General features: G+C 48.5%; 2 protein-coding genes and 1 non-coding gene across 9 annotated transcripts in view; 2 read left to right on the top strand and 1 right to left on the bottom strand.

Moving 5' to 3' along the window:
• Nucleotides 1-1,604: 1,604 nt before the first annotated feature.
• TLDC2 (TBC/LysM-associated domain containing 2) lies at nucleotides 1,605-13,433 on the top strand. Of its 4 annotated transcripts, XM_061437513.1 has the most exons (7): nucleotides 1,617-2,434; nucleotides 4,616-4,693; nucleotides 6,434-6,595; nucleotides 7,731-7,883; nucleotides 8,040-8,135; nucleotides 11,822-11,895; nucleotides 12,773-13,433. In XM_061437513.1, exons 2-7 carry the CDS (start codon nucleotides 4,661-4,663, stop codon nucleotides 12,906-12,908), a joined length of 654 nt encoding a protein of 217 aa, XP_061293497.1. In that variant the 5' UTR covers nucleotides 1,617-2,434; nucleotides 4,616-4,660; the 3' UTR covers nucleotides 12,909-13,433. The 4 variants fall into 4 exon arrangements, with proteins under 4 accessions (XP_061293494.1, XP_061293497.1, XP_061293493.1 ...); XM_061437510.1 differs by having other exon boundaries at nucleotides 1,605-2,434; nucleotides 11,822-12,864; XM_061437511.1 differs by lacking the exons at nucleotides 1,617-2,434; nucleotides 4,616-4,693 and having other exon boundaries at nucleotides 4,730-6,595.
• The window catches only part of SAMHD1 (SAM and HD domain containing deoxynucleoside triphosphate triphosphohydrolase 1), a 67,436-nt gene continuing 49,734 nt past the window's right edge, over nucleotides 3,121-20,822 (bottom strand). The window contains exons 14-16 of one of the 4 annotated variants that reach the window (XM_061437491.1): nucleotides 20,543-20,647; nucleotides 19,876-20,013; nucleotides 3,121-3,345 (exon numbers count right to left, since the gene is read on the bottom strand). In XM_061437491.1, coding sequence (XP_061293475.1) covers nucleotides 3,289-3,345; nucleotides 19,876-20,013; nucleotides 20,543-20,647 — 300 coding nt within the window. In that variant the 3' untranslated portion in view covers nucleotides 3,121-3,288. Of the gene's footprint in view, nucleotides 3,346-14,059; nucleotides 16,079-19,875; nucleotides 20,014-20,542; nucleotides 20,648-20,677 lie in introns of those variants that run through there. The other 3 variants (XM_061437490.1, XM_061437492.1, XM_061437494.1) reach the window with 3 other exon arrangements.
• Nucleotides 5,840-5,912, top strand: TRNAE-UUC (transfer RNA glutamic acid (anticodon UUC)). Its single transcript has one exon. It is a non-coding gene; the product is annotated as a tRNA-Glu (tRNA).

The raw sequence follows: 20,822 nt of genomic DNA on the forward strand, positions 1-20,822 counted from the left end.
GGCAAGGGCAAGCGAGAGACGGATGAGGCAGAGAAAAGTGGAGAGCGAGAAGTCTAGGGGGACCCCAGGGACTGGCTTCCAAAAGGAACAGAGGCTGTTCCTTCACTGTCCTGGAAGGAAGGCGGAAGAGATGGGTGAGATGCAGGTGGGTCTATCGGAAGGGTGAGGGAGGGACTGATGACTTCCATTTTCTCAAAGAGGAACAAAGTCACCAGCTGAGAGTGAGGTGCCAAAGGAGTGGCACTTGTGTGTGAGTGGGGCAAAGACGGCCCATTACAGGGACCAGAGCACGGAGATCAGAGCTCCCAGGATGCACGAGGGGTGCATCGTGCGCCCATCCACAGCTCAGAGTGAAGCCAGTCAGCCCAGCAAGCCACCAGGTGTATTCTCTCCCTTTTCTCCTAATGTCTTAGGGTTTATTTTGCGAGGCGGAAACTGTGCCACACATCTCATTTTATATCTGCTTTTTTCACTTTACAGAGTAGCAGAAGCATCTTCCTGTGCATTTATGAACTCTTGGCAAACATCGCTTTTAATTCTTAGAAATAATGCACAGAGTGGATGTTCCATGGGTCGATTAACCTTTTCCCCTTGTACTGGACATTGAAATTGTTTCCTGGCGATGACTGTTGCCGTGCTAAAAGAGGTAGCGTGTGGGTTGGTGGAGAGAGGAGAAGGCAGGCTGCAAGGCAGAGCTGGGACATTCAACCCTCTGGCGTCTAGAATCTGATCGTGGAAGCTTTTCAGAAGCCAATTACATGTGATTTGGGCTTCCAGGTGGCTCAGATGGTAAAGAATCGGCCTGCAATGTGGGAGACCCAGGCTCCATCCCTGGGTCAGGAAGATTCCCCAGAGAAGGGAATGGCTACCCACTCCAGTATTCTTGCCTGGAGAATTCCACAAACAGAGGAGCCTGCTGGGCTACGATCCACAGGATCGCAAAGAGTCAGACACGACTGAACACACTTCGTGGCAATTAGCTTTCTTGCCAGGTCACATTTCTAGACTTAAGGACAAAGAACGGGACAGCAAGGCACATCTCACTGGCCTCCCAAAGTGCCCAAAGGTTCAGGAATCGAGTGTGGAGGAAAAAGATTTGGGAGTGGGGCCGTGAGAGCAGGAGGGCCAGACATGTGACCTCCAGGCTGTTAATAGTTCAAACACGTATTGCAACAGCCTTGTTTGAGATGGCAACAGGGCCCATCACTTGAATGTTTTCCCCATAATATTAATACAAGTCCTTTCAGTATCCTATCTTCCTGGTTGGGGCGTTGCTCCAGGAGAACTGGTCATGGAGAAAGGATCTGGTGACCCAAGTCCTTTCCACCAAGGCCAGCAAGGGGTTTTTAGAAGCCAAGGGGTTCTAAAAGCCAAGGGGTTTTTACAGCCTCCCCACCACCACATCCCACATTTCCTGGATCCTGCAGAAAAGGGGCTACTTCCAGAACTGACCCTGTTTACCTGGAGGTCTGTGTGAAACAGCTGTAGCTCTGTACCCTGGTCCCCCAGCGGGCAGCTGGCCCGTCCGAGGGTGTGAGCCACCAAAGGGAGTGGGCTCACCCACCCCAAACAGGCTGGGGAACCCTTGCTGGGCATATTTTTTCATGACTTCCTGCCCTGCATGGAGGTCACTTGGTCTGGGACTGGCTGAAACCCCTTCTAACTTTGAGGTTCTGTGTTTCAACAGCAGCATTCACTAAAGTCCCACTATGAGCCTGGGACAGAGAACTACCTGAACCGAGAGCATGCCTACTGTGTGCCAGATACTGGGCTTCCTGTGCGTAACCTCACCCCACATCATGACAGGCCAATAAGAATCACCTCCCCTATGTGAGAGAAGGGAAACAGGACCAGAGCAGGGCGGCCTCTCCTCACCCGCCAAGCCCCAGGTTTCCCCTGAAGCACAAGGAGGTGGATGTGGCCCCACAGCTCGACCCTTTCCTGTAACATTTGCGGCCCTTAAGGGAAGTGCCTTCCATGATGGGCTTCAGGCACCATGCGGCGCTCAGTAGCTGTGGGTGAGAGGCTCCAGGAAGAGCCCAGGAGTTCGGTAAACCCCACCTCTTTGGGCTGGTAGGGGTAGAGCAGGGACCTGAGGTGACAAGCTCTTGTTTGTGGGATTTGAGTTTCTGATGGATTAAAATCACAGCCAGGTCCTTCCGGCTGAAACCGGAGCAGGCTCGGGGCCAGGGCATGCCACCCTCTGGGCAGGTATAAGAGCCAGGAGAGGAGGGCTGGAGCCTGGCTGGGGCAGAAGTGACAGCTATCTGCCAGAGAACCAGGGTACAGAGCTAAAACTGCTTCGTACAGACCTCCAGGTGGACAGGGTCGGTTCCGGAAGTGGCCCCTTCTCTGTGGGATCCCGGAGATGTACTAGGGAAGCCATCAGGCTGGACGAGCTGGAAGAGGTCACCAGAGGTCGAGACTTGGCAAAGTGAGTACACTCCTGCCCTTCCCTGCCCCACTGAGCTACCTACCCCTGCAAGTGACCAAGTGACTGTGCCCAAGGTGCTCGGGTGGAGACTGAGTGGCCATTTGTCAGTGATTTGAGCCCTGAATCTCCCAAAGAGGCAGTCGGTCGGGGGATGGTCTTAAGCACTGCCACTTACCTAGCACCCATGGTGGCTCAAATGGTAAAGAATCTGCCTGCAATGCAGGAGACTCAGGTTGATCCCTGGGCTAGGAAGATCCCCTGGAGAAGGAAGTGGCAACCCACTTCAGGATTCTTGCCCAGAGAATCCCACGGACAGAGGAGCCTGGCGGGCTACAGTCCATGGGGTTGCAAAGAGTCAGACACGACTGAGCAACTAACACTTTCACTTTTTCACCAAACACCAGGCACCGTGTGTCATCTCACTGAACTCAGAACAGGAGGATGGAGACCTGGTTCAGCCTCCTGGTTCTTCAGGCATTGTTCAGTCGCTCAGTCGTGTCAACTCTTTGCAATCCCATGGACTGCAGCACGCCAGGCTTCCCTGTCCTTCCCTATCTCTCGGAGTTTGCTCAAACTCATGCCCATTGTGTCGGTGATACCATCCAACCATCTCCTCCTCTGTCGCCCACTTCTCCTCCTGCCCTCAATCTTTCCCAGCATCAGGGTCTTTTCCAATGAGTCGTCCCTTCAGGCATTACCTTCATTTATTTTTACAACAGCCCTATCAGGTAAACAAGTATTAGTATTTTATAGACAAGGAGACAGAAGAACAGAGATGTTAAGTAACTTGCCCAAGGTGACAGAGGATTTAGACTCCCTGACTCCAGAGTCTGTGCTCTTTTTACTGTGTTATATTATCCTGTGGCTGTGGTTAGCTCCTTCTTCGATTTTCTGAGTGGCAGTTTCTTTATCTGTAATTTAAGGATGTAAAACATGATGATCAGAAAGATATTACCTTGAGATTCCTGAAAGACATCCAGACATTGGTCAGCCTTAAGCTCTGGGAAGCCTCGTTGGAAACAGTTGGAAAAGCATGTGTGAACACCCTTTGATCCATTATTCAACTTTTGAAATTTATCATAAAAATATAATCAGATTTATGAACAAGAAAGTTTATTATAATTTTGCTTATAATCACAGAAAATTATAAGCAAACAGAATGTCAAACATTTGAGAAATGATGTACATCCTGTGATGAAATAATATGCAGCCATTAACAATCACCTGTTCATGGGACTTTCGTGGTGGTCCAGTGGCTAAGACTCCACACTCCCTATGCTGGGGGGCCCATGTTCAATCCCTGGTCAGGGAACTAGAGCCCACGTGAAATAAACAAAAAAAGATCCCGTGTGCTGAAACTAAGACCCAGCACAGCCAAATTAAATAAATACATTAAAAAAAATCACATGTTCAAAGGGTACTGAATGTAACTGGAAATTTTTCTTTTGTTAAGCTTGACAAAGCACCTTATAAAGCGACACACTGTATGATCTATTTATAAATGTATGTATATACATTTATATGAAATAAATATAAAGGATGAAAAAATAAACCTGTAGGGGTTGAGTTTATTTTTAAGAGGTAGAATTATGAATATTTTTGTATTTTTCTTTATTCTTTTCTAAATTTCTCAAATTTTCTTTAGTAAATATGTATTGCTCTTTTAATTAGAAAAATGACTATTAAATATATATATCTCTGTTCTTTTGGTCTAGCTTGGCCTTTTTCAAGCTTCTGTTATAATGGCTTTGAGAGAAAACCGAATTGCATGCTGTCAGTCTTGTGAGGGCCTCTGAGACAATCTGGTCCAACATGTCATATGTGGGGAAACTGAGGCCCAGGGGTACATGGCACTTATGCAAGGTCACAGAGGGAAGTACAGGCCCCAGACACCCTGTCTGGGGCTCAGGCAGCCGCCCAAAGGTTACCGTCTATGGGCCTGAATTACAGCTAGAATTTATGGCTAACCTGCATTAGTTGCTAACTACAAGTATGGCCCTGAATGCCGAGCATAGCTGACCTCACAGACTCACTCATGGACAAGCTAGCCTGGGAGTGACAGGTGAGTGGCAGGTGAGAGAGAGCAAAGGGCAGCTGGGTGGGTGTGGAGCCAGCCAGGCGTGCCCCAGGCCCCTCCCTCTCGGCTCCAGGTCTCACTCAGCACTGCCTCCTCCCTGGCAGGGCTGAAGGCTCACTTACTGCCCCTGGCTGGGCTCGGACAGAAGAATGAAAAGTCTCCGCTGGCGTTACACTCGGCTGGTAAGAGGCCCAGCTGGGGCGGGGGTCGGTCAGGACAGGCAGGGGAGGTGAGCTCTCTGGCTGCGCGGGGCCTGGGCCAGGGTGCATACAGCTGGGTGGCCCCCTTCTGAGGCCCTCCCCAGCTGGCCCAGGGCTCAGAGCAGGGACTCAGGAAGCTGGGGCCTTAGCGCCCAGCCCTGTGGTTCCGGGACCCTCAAGGAGCAGACTACTGTCTCCATTCCTTCCTCCCTGGAGTGGGTGCCAGATGGAGCTCTGTCCAGAAGCCTGTCCAGTTAGGACTCTCTCCGTAGGCCTGAACCTGGGGAATAGGAAAGCAGTGTCCTGTCCAACTCTTCTCCCCAAGGAGATCTCTCCTGATGAAAAGCCCCAAAGTCCTTGTGTGCAGGCATCATGTGCACGCGTGTGTGCACACACACACACACACATGTTCTGGTACAGAGTGGCAGCTCAGTGATTGATTAAATGAATGAATGAATGAACACACCATTATACATGCCCACTGACACTCACATACAACACAACCCCAGCTCACACCCACACACACACTGAAAGGTAACATACAAAGTTACATTCAACACCTTCTCACGCTGATTTGCCTACACAACTCTATTTTAAGCCAACACATCACACACCTTCACACAAATGTGCATTTTTTTATCGAGGCATTTTTAATTTATCTTTATTTTTGGCTATGCTGGGTCTTTGTTGCTGCACAGGCTTTTCTCTAGTTGTGGCAAGCAGAGGCTACTTTCTGGGTGTGCTGCGCAGGCCTCTCTCTGCAGTGGCTTCTCTTGTTGCGGAGCATGGGCTCTAGGGCACACAGGCTTCCGTAGTTGCAGCTCACGGGCTCAGCAGTTGTGGCTCCCGGGCTCTAAAGCACAGACTAAGTAGTCTTGGTGCACAGGCTTAGCTTCTCCTCAGCATGCAGGATCTTCCTGGGCCGGGGATCAAACTCGTGTCTCCTGCATTGGCAGGTGGATTCTTATCCACTGAGCTACGAGGGAAGCCCTAAATGCGCATTTTATATGAACCTGTGCACTGTTTCACCCATGAGAAACATGCGTTCTTTCACCAGCTCAAAAGGCCTTCTTTCTTCCTTTGAGATAATAATAACATGGGGGTAATAAAAAGCCTACTCTGGAGAGTTCCCTGGTGGTCCAGTGGTTAGGACTCCACGCTTTCTCTGTGGAGGGCCCAGGTTCAATACCTGGTTGGGGAACTGAGATCCTGCAAGACTTGTGGCACAGCCAAAAAAACAAAAAAGAAGCACATTCTTCTTAGGATTCTTGGGAAAATTCAGAGATTATGCTCACCAAGCATTTCACACGGGCCTAGTCAAGTGTGTCCTGTTACCTGTATATTCAGCCACTATTATATTATTATTTTTATTTCATGTACAAATGCACACAGTTTGGGAGCTGCCACCTGCCCTTCTCTCCTGCCTCCCAAGCTTAGAACACAATCCCTGGCATCCACTCTGGATCCAGAGCAACCAGGCAGACAAACCTCAGGGGCCCAAGGCCCCATCCAGTGGGCACAGCTGGAAGGGGTCAGGGAGGGAGCTGGCTGGCGGGAAGGACAGGGTCTGGCCTGTTGTGGACACTTCACAGCCTCCTCCGGCTGGACTGGCAGGGGCCCAGGGAAAGGGTGATGAGGTGGCCAAGGCTCTCAGGCTCTGGACATGTGGAAGCTCGTGTCTCCTTGTCTCTCAACTCACCAGGCCTCTGTGTGTCTTTACAGCCCAGCCAGGTGGAGGATGCTCTGTCTGGGGAGGAGGACAAGGAAGAGGAGGAGGAAAAGGAGGAGGAGACAACCCCAGCCCCAGCTCCGGTTCCTGAACACCCCGTGATGCCCCAGCTGGCAGGAGCCAGCCAGGTTCTGGGAGCCTCAGAAATGAGTCAGGTTCGGGCACAGTCCATGGTACAAAGACTTCAGTCCTGCCCCACCCCAGCCAGGTCCAGGGACGCCTGGGGTCCCTCCTGCTCTGTCCTCTGCTCACTATGTTACCTTGGGCAACTCACTTCTCCTCGCTGGGCTTTTCTGGTGAAATGAGTCAGTAATCCTAGCACCACCTTCTTCACTTCACCAGGAGGTTAAGGATATGGTGAACTAATCTTGACTCTTTAAGTGGAACCAGTCCTTGGGAACTGAGGCCAAAGCTGGGGTGGGAATGGGAGGATGAGATGGGGAGTTAGGAGGAGGCAGTCAGTATCTCGTCTATTCTTTGGTTGCTAGGGGCCATGATGGGCCTGACCTGAGTTCAAATCCTGACTCTGCCACTTCCTCCCCATGTGGGCTTCCGGCAATTTGCTTCATCTCCCCGAGCCTCAGCTTCCTCATCTATAAAATGGGAATAGTGATCCCTTTCTCTGAGGCCTCCTGCTCATTGGTGTTTCCATGGTGCCCCCTGGAAACATGAAAGTACTCCATAACCTGTAAAGCTTTGCCAACAAAGGTCCGTCTAGTCAAAGCCATGGTTTTTCCAGTGGTCATGTGTGGATGTGAGAGTTAGACTGTAAAGAAGGCTGAGCGCCGAAGAATTGATGCTTTTGAACTGTGGTGTTGGAGAAGACTCTTGAGAGTCCCTTGGACTGCAAGGAGATCCAGCCAGCCCATCCTAAAGTAAATCAGTCCTGAATATTCATTGGAAGGATTGATGCCGAAGCCGAAGCTCCAATACTTTGGCCACCTGATGCGAAGAGCCAACTCATTGGAAAAACCCTGATGCTGGGAAACATTGAAGGCAGGAGAAGGGGACAACAGAGGACAAGATGGTTGGATGGCATCACCGACTCTATGGACATGAGTTTGAGTAAACTCTGGGAGTTGGTGATGGACAGGGAGGCCTGGCGTGCTGCAGTCCATGGGGTCGCAAAGAGTCGGACACGACTGAGCGACTGAACTGAACTGAACCTGTAAAGCACAGGCTTGGGTGAGGGGTGGCTGTTTAACCTTAGTCCTCCTGGGACCCCAAGGATATGGAGCACCGAGGGTGGGAGGACCGGGAACCCTTGCTCACCCTCTGCTCTGTCCCCAGCTCAGTCTCCATCTGCCCCCAAGAGTCACTGGATACTCCTGGAGCCTGGCCTTCTGCACGTCAAGGGATGGCTTCAGTCTGCAGAGCCTGTACAGGCAGATGGAGGGCCACAGCGGGCCGGTGCTGCTGGTGCTGAGAGACCAGGACGGCCAGGTGAGCCATGCTGGGGGCGTCGGGGAGAGAGCTGCCACTAAGGGCTGATGGGTCCCCCGGGGCCTCTCCGACCCCCACAGCTCTGCCCCAGACTCCCCAGCCTGGAGGGGATCTCCAGCTCCCTGCCGGCTGCAAGCTACAAACTCTTCCTTCCAGATGTTTGGGGCTTTCTCCTCCTCGGCCCTTCGACTCAGCAAAGGCTTCTATGGTACTGGCGAGACCTTCCTCTTCTCCTTCTCTCCACAGCTGAAGGTGATGCTCTTTTTTTGTCTTTTCAAGAATTTTTATTTACTTATGACAGCACTGGGTCTTCACTGCTGTGTGCAGGCTTTCTCTAGTGGTGGCTAGCAGGGGCCACTCTCCAGTCTCGGTGCTTAGGTTTCTCATTGTGGTGGCTTCTCTTGTTTTGGAGCACAGGCTCTAGGGTGGGCAGGCTCAGTAGTTGTGGTGCATGGGCTTAGTTGCCCAGTGGCAGGTGGGATCTTAGTTCCCCGACTAGGGATAGAACTCATGTCTGCTGTACTGCAGGGAGGATTCTTAACCACCGGACCACCAGGGAAGTCCCAGGGCTGGTTTCTTTGTGTGCTTTCCTCTAGCAGCATTCAGCTCATCAGGTTCAAGCACAGACAGCATGGATGGGAGGGTCCAACCACGACTGGGGTTTTGCCAAGCTGATCTCCTGACTTTCTCCCAGAAAGTTGACTCCTCCTGCCATCTTCCCTGACAAAGTGAATGGCACCTCTGTCTTTCCTGCTGTTGAGACCAAAAATTTTGGAGCCCTTCTTAACGCTTCTTTCACACCCTATATCTGATGAGCTGTCAACAAACCCTGATGGCTCCTCCTTCTCTTTCTATCTCTACCCAGAATCTACCACTTCTCACAATGTCCTTTGCTGTCACCCTGGTTCAAGCCACCATCATTACTTGCCTGTGTCCCTGCTATAGCCTCCTAATGCTTCCGCCTTCAGTCATCACAGTACCTGGAGTGAGCCTTTTAAAAGGTAAGTCGAGGACTTCCCTGGTGGCCCAGTGGCTAAGACTCTGAGCTCCCACTGCAGGGAGCCCAGGTTCGATCCTTGGTCAGGGAACTAGATCCCACATGCCGCAACTGAAGATCCTGTGTGATGCAACTAAGACTCGGCACAGCCACAGCCAAATAAATGTTTAAAATAAATGAAGTCAGAACATATCACTCCTTGGCTCCAAGCTCCCAATGGCTTCTTTTCTCCCTCAGAGAAAAGCCAAAGTATTTTTTCAGAATCTGTTCTTATTTATCTGGCTGCATCCGGTCTTAGTTGCGACACGTGTGGCCTTTCACTGTGGTGCACGGGCTTCTCTGTAGTTGCTACGCAGGCTCAGGAGTTGCGGCAGTTGCTCCGAGGCACGTGGGGTCTTAGCTCCCCAACCAGGGACTGAAGAACTCACATCCCCTCCGTTGGCAGTCAGATTCTTAACCTCTGGACCACCAGACAAATCCCGAGTCTTTAAAATAACCTACGGGTCTCTACGTCTTCTGGACTCTCTCTGACGTCATTTCTTGCTACTTTCCCTCTCCCTACACTGACCTCGGAGCTGCTTCCTAAACAAGCAAGCCTGTTCCTACCTCAGGGCCTTTAAACATGCTGTTCTCCCTAAGGTTCCCTCCACAGGATCTCCGTGTAAGTCAGTTCTCACTTCCTTCAGGACTCTGCTCAGATGTCACCCTCTCAGCAGGACCCTTCCTGCTGTTTACATTTATAGCACTGCAGCTGCTGCAAACTCTTATCGCCCTTCTCTACTTCTTTCTCCTAAGCATTTGTCACAGCTAACACACTATTTATTTTACTTTTTAACCTGCCTCCTGCCACTAGAGTGGGAGTCCTAGGAGGCAGGAATTTTTGTCTGTTACATCACTGGTCTATCCAGTACCTAAAACAGTGCCTTGTGCTAAATGTAAAAACAAAACAAACAAACCAAAAAACCAAACTCTTGAATGATTTTTTTTTTTCCAGGCAATTGCTATGGTCTTCCCAGGCTATTATTATGGAATCTCATCTTTTCAAAAAATTGGTTAATTTTTGCCTGTCTTTGGTCTTCTGGCATCTGTGTTCTTCATGAATTCCCACCAGTTCCTTGACCCTCATTCCAAGAAGCATCATCTTAATTTTTTCTGTAGCAATGTTTATCTTCCTCCTTCAAGTCTGAAGGTCATGTACCTTGAGGAAAGTAGAGGAGGAGTTGAATAGTTCTGTCTTTTTGTGGTCACTTGTTAATATTATCTCTTCTGAGCCCAGGGCTTATCTTCGATTAGTCCGTTTCCTTGCTAAAAACCTTTTGGTTGCTCAGAGCACTTTTTGCAACTAATTTCAGGCAATCATAGGCTATACTTTTGCAGCCCTTTAAAAATCTTTTTATTAGCTAAACTGACTTAAAAAAAAATAGTATTCTATTTATTTTTGGCTGCGCTAGATCTTCATTGCTGCGCTCAGGCTTTCTCCAGTTGCAGCGAGCATGGCCTACTCTATAGTTGCGTTTGTTTGACTTGAGATCTCGGGCTCTCATTGCAGTGATTTCTCCTGTTGCTGAGCACAGGCTTTAGTGCAGGCTTCAGCAGTTGCGGTGTGTGGGCTTAATTACTCTGTGGCATGTGAGATCTTGCTGGACCAGGGATTGAATCTGTTTCCCCTGTGTTGGCAGGTGGATCCTTAACTGTTGGACCACCAGTGAAGTCCTAAATTGACTCTTGAATAATTTGTTCACTTAACATCTACACCATGTCTCAGGAATACTGCCAGAATCAAGACAGCCTTCATGGAACTTACATGTTACCAGGGCATATTGTCACTGAACAGGGCCTGGAAGGAAGGGCTACTTTAAATTTCTCTGGGAAGACATTTCATCTGAAAGCTGAGCAGTGAGCCTTCTGAGGATCTGGGGGAAGAGCATTCTGGGCAGAGGGGTCAGCAAGACCCTGGAGCAGCAATAGCTTCAGGTCTCCCAGAACAGAAGGGCCAGAGTAGATGAAGTCCAGGCGGTAAAGGGGGAAAGAGGTTGGAGAGAAAATCAGGGCAGAGCACGCTGGGCTTTCGGCTGTTGTTAGATGCTGGATTTTATTCTCATTGTCAGGGCCATTGGAGAGCTTTAGCAGAGGAGGGCTAATATCTAATTTGATTTTTTTTAAATAATTATTTTTTGGCTGTGCTCACTCTTTGTCACTGCACGCAGGCTTTCCCTACTTGCAGTGAGCAGGGGCTACTCTCCAGTTGCAGTGCACAGGCTTCTCTTGTTGGGGAACACTGGCTCCAGGTGCTTAGTTGCCCACAGCATGTGGGATTTTCCCCCATCAGGGATTGAACCCATGTCCCCTGCATTGGCAGGTGGATTCTATACCACGGAACCACCAGGGGAATCCCTGATTTAATTTTGAATAGCTCACTGAGAGAGCACACATGGGCTTCGGGGCAGGAGACAGAGGAAGCAGAGACCCATTAGGAGGCTGTGATCCAGGAAGGAGTGACTGGCGGGGACAGAATTGGTAGTAGTCAGGGTGTCTCTTTGGGGTGGGGATCGAAACACTTGTTGGGTGTGAAATAGCACTGAGGGTGTGCAGGCTTAGTGTTAACTCCAGTGAGAGGAGGAAACAGTTAATGGTAGAATCAGGGCCTGGCTCCTGATGTGGACTTTTCCCCTCCTCTCTCCAGCTTCGGAAGCAGGAAGCCTCAGAGGGTTCTGGTCTATTCCTAGAACAGAAGGGCTTTGGGGCTGTGGGAATTCAGACTGGAGGGCAAGAGAAGGTGAACTCCAGGGAGACTGAGAGAAACTGCGAGTTAGGAGCCTAGAGTAGCTCTGGTGCCTTAGTCGGGGCTTGGAGGTTGTTTCCTTTACCACACTGCCACCCAGTGGTCCAGAGTAAAACTGCATGAGCAGGACTCCACCAATAACGAGGTTTCTTATCACAGGTCTTCAAGTGGACCGGAAGCAACTCTTTCTTTGTGAAAGGCGACTTGGATTCTCTGATGATGGGCTGTGGCAGGTGCGTGTCCTACTCTTCCCTAGTCTTGAGTCTCGAGGTGGTCTGTACTCTGGTCCTTTCCCCTGTCTGGAAATGCTGGGTTAGGCAACCCCAGACAAAATGGGGGAGGCTGCTGGTTAACCTTCAAGAATCTCCTCTCGATAGATATTGTGGCACTGCCTGGCCTCCCAGCCAACCCCCTAAACTCTGCTCTAAGTCGATACTGAGAGGTGAGGATGGCGTGAAGTGTCCCCCAAAGTGTTTACTTGGTGACAGCATGTGTGTGTGTGTCTGTGTGTGTTGGGGGGTGGGAAGTGGAGTGTGTTTTACATGGTCAATCTTGCCTCTGGTGTGACCTGCATATTCAGGCAGACTAAGTCTTATCCTGAGGGCACAGATGACAGCACTGCTTGATTAGCACAAGTTCTTCGCTCTCCCAGCTGTCTGAATAGCCTCCACAGACAGGTGGACTGACACAGTCCCCACCAGCCGCTGCCAATTTGCAGTAACCCACTTCCCAGCTCCAGCCTAGGTTTGCTGTCAAGAGGGGACTAGAACGGACGCCCTGGTCTGACGTGTTCTGGGCTTGGAGTCCAAGTTTATGAGAGTCCGTCCTTTGGTTAAGGCATTGCCATCTTAATGTTCTTAAGGTTCGAAAATTGGTCTGTGGTGATGGTTGCTCCACTGTATATGTGTATCAAAATCATTGAACTGTTTAAAAAAAAAAAAAAAAGCTTGAAACCCCATGGGGGACAATGTGTGAGTCCTTAACAATTTGGGACAAACTGGTTTCAGAGGAGATGAGACTAAGGCAGAGTAGTCACGGTGTGGCCAAGGGCTGCTGGGGCAGGTCTGAAGGGTGCTGGAGGGAGCTGTGCCAAAACTCTCCTCTCTTTAGTGGCCGCTTTGGGCTGTGGTTGGATGGAGACTTGTACCGTGGGGGGAGCCACCCCTGTGCGACCTTCAACAATGAGGTGCTGGCCCGGCAGGAGCAGTTCTGCATCAACGAGCTGGAGGCCTGGGTCCTGAGCTGATGCCACGGCGGGCAGCTTCCTGAGGCAACAGGCGTTCAGACCTGCCCCCGGATGCTGACGAGGCTGCGCTCAGCCAAGGGAGCCCACTCCATCCGAAACACAGATGGAGAAGTGTCCGGTGTGGACTGTGGCTGAGAGCAGCCTCTTGGCGCCTGAGGACCAAGACATCTGTGGAGACAGGCCACATTCTACTGAGAGGGGATTTGACGGAGTAAAAGACAGTTATACCTCACCCGAGCAGCACAAAATTCCTCAGGAAAATGATCCTTTTAGAGAGTACACAGTTAATGTGTGTTTATTGTAGAAAAACCAGAAGATGTAAAAAATTTAAAATTGACTAAAATTCAACCATCCCCTAAAACACTAACATTTTCATGTATATCCTTCCAGACAGTTTTCCAAGGAGGTGTATAGGATTCTTCTCTATATACTTTGGACATTATTTTAAAGAATACTGTCAAACCACAGACACCTAACTCAAGCAGTGAAATTAATAAAGACTCCAAAATAGCATTCTTCTTTTCCCAGAAAACTGACCAGTCTGCTACCACTGTGCTGGGTACTTGAAGATCTCTTATTTAATTCCACAAGGAAAATATGAAAGCAGCAAATGAACTATATGCACATTTGGGTAAAGAAGCTGAAATTCTGTAGATTCGGGAACTCAGGGAGATTAAACAAAAAGGAAGGGTATTTTTTCTGGCAAAAGAGGAACTTAGAAAAACTAAAAAAAGAAAAAAAACCCACAACCCATGCTAGAGCCTGCCTCCTGACAGAATAAGATTCTTTATCACGCCATTACTTGCCTTTATTGAATGAGGAAAACGAAGTAACATAGGGCCTGTTAAAACCATCCCCTCAGAAGACCCAGCACAGTACTGAGGTACACTCCTAGACCAAACACAGTTCTTTTGCACAAAAGGGTCAAAACTGGGCACATGAGTGTGAAAGTCACTGAGGAAGACACCACTGATTTCAAGACAGAGATACATTCATGAAGCTTTATTGCAGCTGTTTCCCTCACCAGGATGAAGTGACCAGGCACTTGAACCTGCAGTCTTATTTACATTCTCAAGGTGACAAAGCTCAGTAACTCTAGAGGCCAAGCTGTTAATGTTAAAGGCTCCCTTTTAATACAATAGTGAAGATGCTTCTTTTTTTTTGATTTTTTTTTTTTGAAGATGCTTCTTAAGAAAAATTTAACCTTGTCAATGGCAGGTGGTTCCCATAATTAAAACAGTTGCAAAGAGCATAAAGTGCAGCTGCCAAAAAGTAACAAAAGATGCAAACAAAACAGATTCAAGTTGTTCCTCAGAGAGCACAATGATACACTCTGAGATGACAAAATTCCAGAATAAAACAATGATGTAAATGGAGGAGTGGCAAAAATCAAGCAATCTTTGCAGAGAAACATTACATTCTTGACCTTGGGCCTGGACACATGAAGTCTGAGGTGGAGGATTCCCCCCACTGGCCGTTTTGGAAGCACCGTGGCCAAAACGGACATGACCTGGTACCATGACCACTTCCTTTGGGCTTCTAGGAGCCCACTGTATCCACATCCCCATCACACAGCACTGTGGTGGGAGAGGAGCACGGTTTTAACTACTCTAGGAATTAGGGTCAACTCGATTATCTACTGGGGGTGGGAGAGGGGTGACAGAGCAGAACAGCAGACATTCCAAACGCTTGTCACCCTAGTGTCAACAGAGGAGCACCTGGTGACACAGTGGACGGTGGCAGCACCCCCAAGATGTTGGGGGTGATCTTCTGCCCTGTGATCTGAGCTCCTCCCTGCTCCCTCTTGCTCTGACCCAGAGCCAAGGCTGGCTCCCCACGCCCAGGCTGCCAGGGAGGCTTCTGTAAGGGTGTGGTGAAGTACAGGATGCCAGCGCTCACGACTGCACTCCCCATGGACCTGCCTCTGGCAGCGGCCAGATTTAGCTCTAACTCCAGAATCTGTTTAGCTCAGGAGCACTGCTCAACCACAGTGGTGGCTACTCCACTCCTGGAGGTAGAGACACAAAGGGGAACCTGGAATTCACTGGGTAAATCACTTTGTCTCAGCATAGGCAGCCAGTCTTTGCCCTGAAACTCATCAAATGCACTGAACTGGCAAAAATGAAGCCCCAGCTCTGAGCAGCCCTGAGGGCGGTTCCTCCGACGGCCTCCGATCAGCACGCAAGTGAGAGGCAGAGGTCGGAGTGGGGGGGCGGGGGCGGTGAGCTGCTTTCTCCAGGCTGGGCAGTGGTGGAACCCTCAGGGAGGGGGCAGTGAGCACTCAGGAGAGAAAGAAACCCACACGGGCTGGAGCCACAGCTGACCCAGAGGACAGCCTGGTTTGGGGAGTCCCTCTGCTACTGGAGCTAGGGGGTCTCCTATAAGGCAGTTTTATGTCCCATTTCAGAGGAGGCCAGCACCCTCAGATCTTTTCAACAAATCAATCAGGCCTCTCATTGAAGAGCTGGAGCCCCTTCGTGGCCCTCCTATACTGTTGACCCCAACCTGGCAGTTTATGGGGGGCTAAAAGGGTGAGGGGAGGTACCTTTCACTAATATTGCAATCACTCAAGGAAAGCTAGCCTCAAATTCAGGGTGATGGGCACCTCCTCAGAGGGCCGGAGTTTCACGTACTGTTTTTAACCACAGCTGTTCATGACAACCCCAACTGCAAATTCCAGTGTGCGCCTTTGTCTTATTTCCACATTTTTTAAAAAACAATCTTATGTCATAAGAGTTCAAAGTACTTAAAAAAGCTGTTAATTCTAAGAAAATAGACTGCTAAAGAAGAAAGACTGATTAATATTAAAAAGAGGCAAGGCAGCGCTTTCCATAGCTCATGTTAATAAGGTCTGCCTAGTACCTGTTCCTCTGGATAAAAATGACTTAGTATGTGCGTACATTCAAGATATAAAATATAAAGCACTAGCTGTCACTCCATTTGTAGACCTCTGTGATCAAATTCCCTAAATTAATTGTGCTGGGGGAGGAGGGAAAGGGCATGGGAGGGGCTTTTTGTAAACAATCGAGTGTAGACATTCACATCGAGTCACTTGGGAAAAGCTGGGCTTTGACTTTGGCTGCTTCCTGGATGCCAGCTGAATTCCACTCCGATTTCCGAGGTGTTATAAGCGGGGCTACAACGTCACCATCCTGTCAAAGACAGAGTAACTAGGAATAGAGAAGAAAGCCAGTTCTCGTGGTTTTGAGCGAATGTCTCAAGCACACATATCCTCGTCCTGCAGATAGCCTGCTTCTGGACAGACTTACTCTTGGGAAACCCTGGATGGTGTATATGCTTAGAGACACATGGTCCTGGGAAGGGAAGAGCTTTCAGAGCAAAAGCCACCACGCCAGTTCTTTTCACAGATGGCCAGAAGCAGCACGTGGCCCAGCTCAGTGACCCCTTCCCTTCATGCAGCTTCCGGGGACGCACCTTGTCCTGGTTTTCCAGGGAAAGATGGAATGTGCTGGATCCTTGCTGGACCCTCTTAGTCTCCCCTGTAACAAATGGCCCAGGTCTACAAGATGGCAAACAGGGGAAAGATAGTGTGTACCTGTGGAACTTGACCTTTGTTCCATAATCAAAGCTGTCACTTTGGCCTCAGCCTCCTAGATTCCACCCAAAATGAGGGTTGGTGTCGAAGTGAAGCGACACTACAACTGGAAATCAGAGTGTAAGAAGCTAGGCCCTCCAACGCCTGACTCTATCCTGAACTGTTTTTGAACTCGTGGCTGGATTCTCTAGGCTACATGAGAGTACAGGACTGTCAGAGCCTTTATTGCACAAGGAAGAGAAGGCTGGCATAGAACACTGTGGGCCTCACATGCCTACTTGCTCTCAGATCCACTCTCTGCCTCCCTCTGCCCTGCTCTGCATAACAGGAGTGGCTCTTGTGAACCACGTCTCCCAGCTCCCCTGCCTACTGGCCTCCAGTCAGGTTGGGCTAGTGGGAGGCACTGGTGGGAGACTGGAAGAGAGGTGGGAAGAGAAGTCAAGGTGCTTCTCCTATGAGTTCTCTGGTCGGGTACAGTGGCCGTGACTCTGCTGTAAACGCTGACCTGAATGTGTAACTTTCCTGCTTAAAACACCCCAACGGCTCCCATTGCTCCAGGGCTCCTGGCTTACAGGACTATGCACAGAGCCCAGATCTCACCCCTAAATGCACCTACTTTTCTGTCACCTTCCAGTCCCCCACCCTCTTTACCCAGTTGACTCCTCATCCATCCTTCAGGTCTCAGCTTCCAAGCCCTTTTTTAAAAAATTGATTAATTTTTGGTTGCGCTGAGTCTTCATTGCTGCACACGGGCTTTCTCTAGTTGTGGCGAGTGGGGTCTACTCTCCAGTCGCAGTGTATGGGCTTCTCACTGTGGTGGCTCCTCTAGTTGTGGAGTGCGGGCTCTAGAGCACTGGCTCAGTAATTGTGGTACACGGGCTTACTTGCCCCATGGTATGTGAGATCCTCCCAGGCCAGGGATTGAACCCGTGTCCCCTGCATTGGCAGGTGGATTCTTAACCACAGGATCACCAGGGAAGTCTTTCCAAGTCCTTCTTTAAGTGAGTCTTTCCCAACCAACCAACTCTGGCATAAACCCTTCACCTTTTTGCTCCTCTAAGACTGTACACACTGCTCTGACCCCAAAGTACTTACGCACTACTGTGATTATTATTTACTCGAGTTTTTATTGTCCCCAACTAGAGCGAGACCCTCGGGAACTGTCTCAGGTACTGTTCCAAGCCTGGTCCCGGACACAGGACCTGAGGGAACACTCATTCCCTGAAAGAATGTATCTGGATTTAGGGTCCAACTTGAGTCGCTGAACTTGAGTAGCGTCTTGTCTCTCTGTTTCCAGTCTCTCCATGTGCCAGTCTATCTGTCGCTAGAGTCTTCCTTTCTCATCAGGGGTTTAGTCTCCTTAGAAGCTATAGTTCTTAAGATGGACATACTTCCTATATTCCCACAGGTCTAGCTAGAGATAAAAGCCCAGAAGTAAATAATAACTACAGCAGGGACTTCCCTGGTGGTACAATGGACAAAAATTTGCTTGCCAATACAGGGGACATGGGTTCAATCCCTGGACCAGGCTGGAAGATCCCACATGCCATGGAGCAACTAAACCCATGCACCACAACTACTGAGCCCGTGCATCACAACTCCTGAAGCCTGGGCACCTCGAGCCTGCACTCCACAACAGAAGCCACTGCAATGAGAAGCCTGTGCACTGCAATAACGAGTAGCCCCTGCTCACTGCAACTAGAGAAAGCCTATGCACAGCGATGAAGGCCCAGTGCAGCCAAAAATAAATCAATAAAATTAAATAAAAAAATACATAAATAATAAAAAAAACATAAATAAAATTGCTAAAAGAAAATAATTATAGCAGCACGGTAAGTCTTGAATACTCTCGGCAATTCCCTCCCCACTGTGCATAAGAATAACTCGTAGCTGATTATCAGTGCTTCTCCACAATCAAGCCAATTCCTTCTGTGTGCCCTGTCACCTCAACAATATGACTTTTCTCCTCCAGTCAGACCAGTCTCTTCATAGCTCCCAAACACACCCGACTTGTTCCAGTTTCATTTTTGTGTAGCTCTCATTTCTCTCTGCTACTCATCCAAACACAATCCAGCTTTTGGATCTAGAAGAATCCTCCCTCCTACCTGACAGCTCTCTCAACTCTGAATACTAAAAGACTTCCCTGTGTCCCTCCCTCTGGCATTTGACAAAGATCTGATATACTGGGCTACCCTTTCACATCTAACCTTTCACTTTTGTTTCCTTCAGTATCCAATGCTTGGGGGTTAAAGCAGGCAGGGTGCTGTGACAGACAGTACTAGACCAGGAAGCAGAATGCTGCTTCCGACCTACCTACCAATCATTTGTTCAATCAACAACTATCAATGTTCTCTGTGCCAGGCATCCACCACGTACAGGTCAATAAAGGACCATTTCAACAACATTCTCTATGGGATTGGCAACTAGTGAATTTAAATAGGTTACAAGTTTGGAAATGCTGAGTTTACTCAGCATTGGGAAAGTGATTCTACTAATAAAGTGAGCAGGAATTAACCGGGTTTAGGTAGGAAACAAAAGAATTACAGGTAGAAGAAACAGGTCTGAGGCACAAAGGACAGAAACTTGTCTGCTAGTTCTAGTAACACTGAAGTCACTGGTGGTCTTAGTGAGAGTAGATTTAATACAGGCCAAGACCTTGGAGATATTGCAATACATGCAAAGTATAATAAAATGACTGGCAAAACTACCAGGGTGTAAAACAGACAGCTAGTGGGAAGCTGCTGTACCGCACAGGGAGTTAAGCTCCGTGCTCTGCGATGACCGAGGCGGGTGCGACGGGGGTGAGTGGCAGGGAGGCTCCAGAGACGGGATTTATGTTTACATAGAGCTGATTCACGTTGTTGTACAGCAGAAACTAACACAGCATTGTGAAGCACTTATACTCCAATTTTAAAAATAAAAGATTTAAAGGGCAGCTTAATGTGGAAAAACTTTTTTCCCCCCCAAATCAAGTCAAATGACTATTATTTTCTTTTTGTTTTATATTGGAGTACAGTTGATTAACAGTGTTATGTCAGTTTCAGGTGTACAGCAAAGTGATTCAGTTATTCATAAATACGTATCTATTCGTTTTCAAATTTAAGTTGTTACATACTACTGAGCAGAGTTCCCTGTGCTATACAGAAGGTCCTAGGTCTTTGCTGGTTATCCATCTCAAATATGGCAGTGTGTTCATGTCAACCCCAAACTCCCTAACTATTCCTGTTCGCCTCCATCCTTCACCCATGGTAACTGTAAGTTCATTCTCTAAGGTTGTGAGTCTGTTTCTGTCTTATAAGTAAGTTCATCAAACGACTATCATTTAAATGAGAACTTTTCAGAGGGAAGTAAAGATTGCTTGTGGCTTTTACTTAAAATTTCTGTGATGCATGTGAATAATAAGTCACCCACCTGTGGCTTGGTGAAGTCATTGATTAAGCACCAATGGACGAAATGCTGTCGTGCAGCAAACAGAGTCTTTTCATCTGTCTTCTTACAGTAAACTCGAATCAGCTGCTCAGCAAATGTCTCTGGCAAAAACTGAGAAACCTTTTAAAGAAGGAAAGGTTTTACTGTCACCCTGAATTCACATGCTGAAGAGAGATCAGCTGTTCCTAAGCTCTGCGCTCGATGTGGTATTAAACACCCCATGTTGTCTTGGTACTTTATACCAATGATTATCCAAAGAAAAGAATTCAGGGTAACTGTCATACTGCACGATGTCCCATAATTTTATGTTCATCAATATGAAAGGTTTGTATGATATATGAAGACTACAGACTCTCTCACAGAAGATATACAAATAAGCACATTTAACTTAGAGGACTTCAACCATGATATTCCTGTCCCACCAGACTTATAAATTACCTTCTAAACCAAAAAAACGGAGCTTTCTTCAAGTTCAGCAAACAGGAAAAACTGGCTGTTAAGATGGTCTAGTCTATGAAAATCATGTATACTTTAAAGATATGTTTCTGTTTCTTTTTTTAAAACTGTATACATTGACTTCAGAGCCTAACCTGCATGTAAACTGCAACTTTACTACAAAGATTTGCCAAATGCCACTGTAAGTAGTTACCTGGTTTCTAGTAATCATGACTGCCTTGCTGAGGTCACTCTTACAATAGAAGCGAACATGATCAATAGGATTCTTGTCTTCCATCCCATAATCCATGTTGATAACCTTAATACAAGCAATAAGTGAGCGATCATGTACATAACAGCAATGAGAATTTAATTCAGGATTGTGAGGGTATCACAAGAAACGAAGCTGCACTCTCTGGAGAAGTAGGAGCCCTGCTGGAGTGGCTCATAGTGGAACGACAGGAGTTCTGGTGCATGACCCATAGATTTGAAAT

The sequence above is a fragment of the Bos javanicus genome, chromosome 13, assembly GCF_032452875.1.
Source record: "Bos javanicus breed banteng chromosome 13, ARS-OSU_banteng_1.0, whole genome shotgun sequence".
NCBI classification, from domain to species: domain Eukaryota; kingdom Metazoa; phylum Chordata; class Mammalia; order Artiodactyla; family Bovidae; genus Bos; species Bos javanicus.

Coding starts and splice junctions, on each gene's coding strand:
- TLDC2 (XM_061437509.1), top strand. CDS start 6,344: ATGAGGTGGCCAAGGCTCTCAGGCTCTGGACATGTGGAAGCTCGTGTC. Junction 7,884..8,039: donor TGAGAGACCAGGACGGCCAG/GTGAGCCATGCT, acceptor TCTTCCTTCCAG/ATGTTTGGGGCTTTCTCCTC. Junction 8,136..11,821: donor CCTTCTCTCCACAGCTGAAG/GTGATGCTCTTT, acceptor TTCTTATCACAG/GTCTTCAAGTGGACCGGAAG.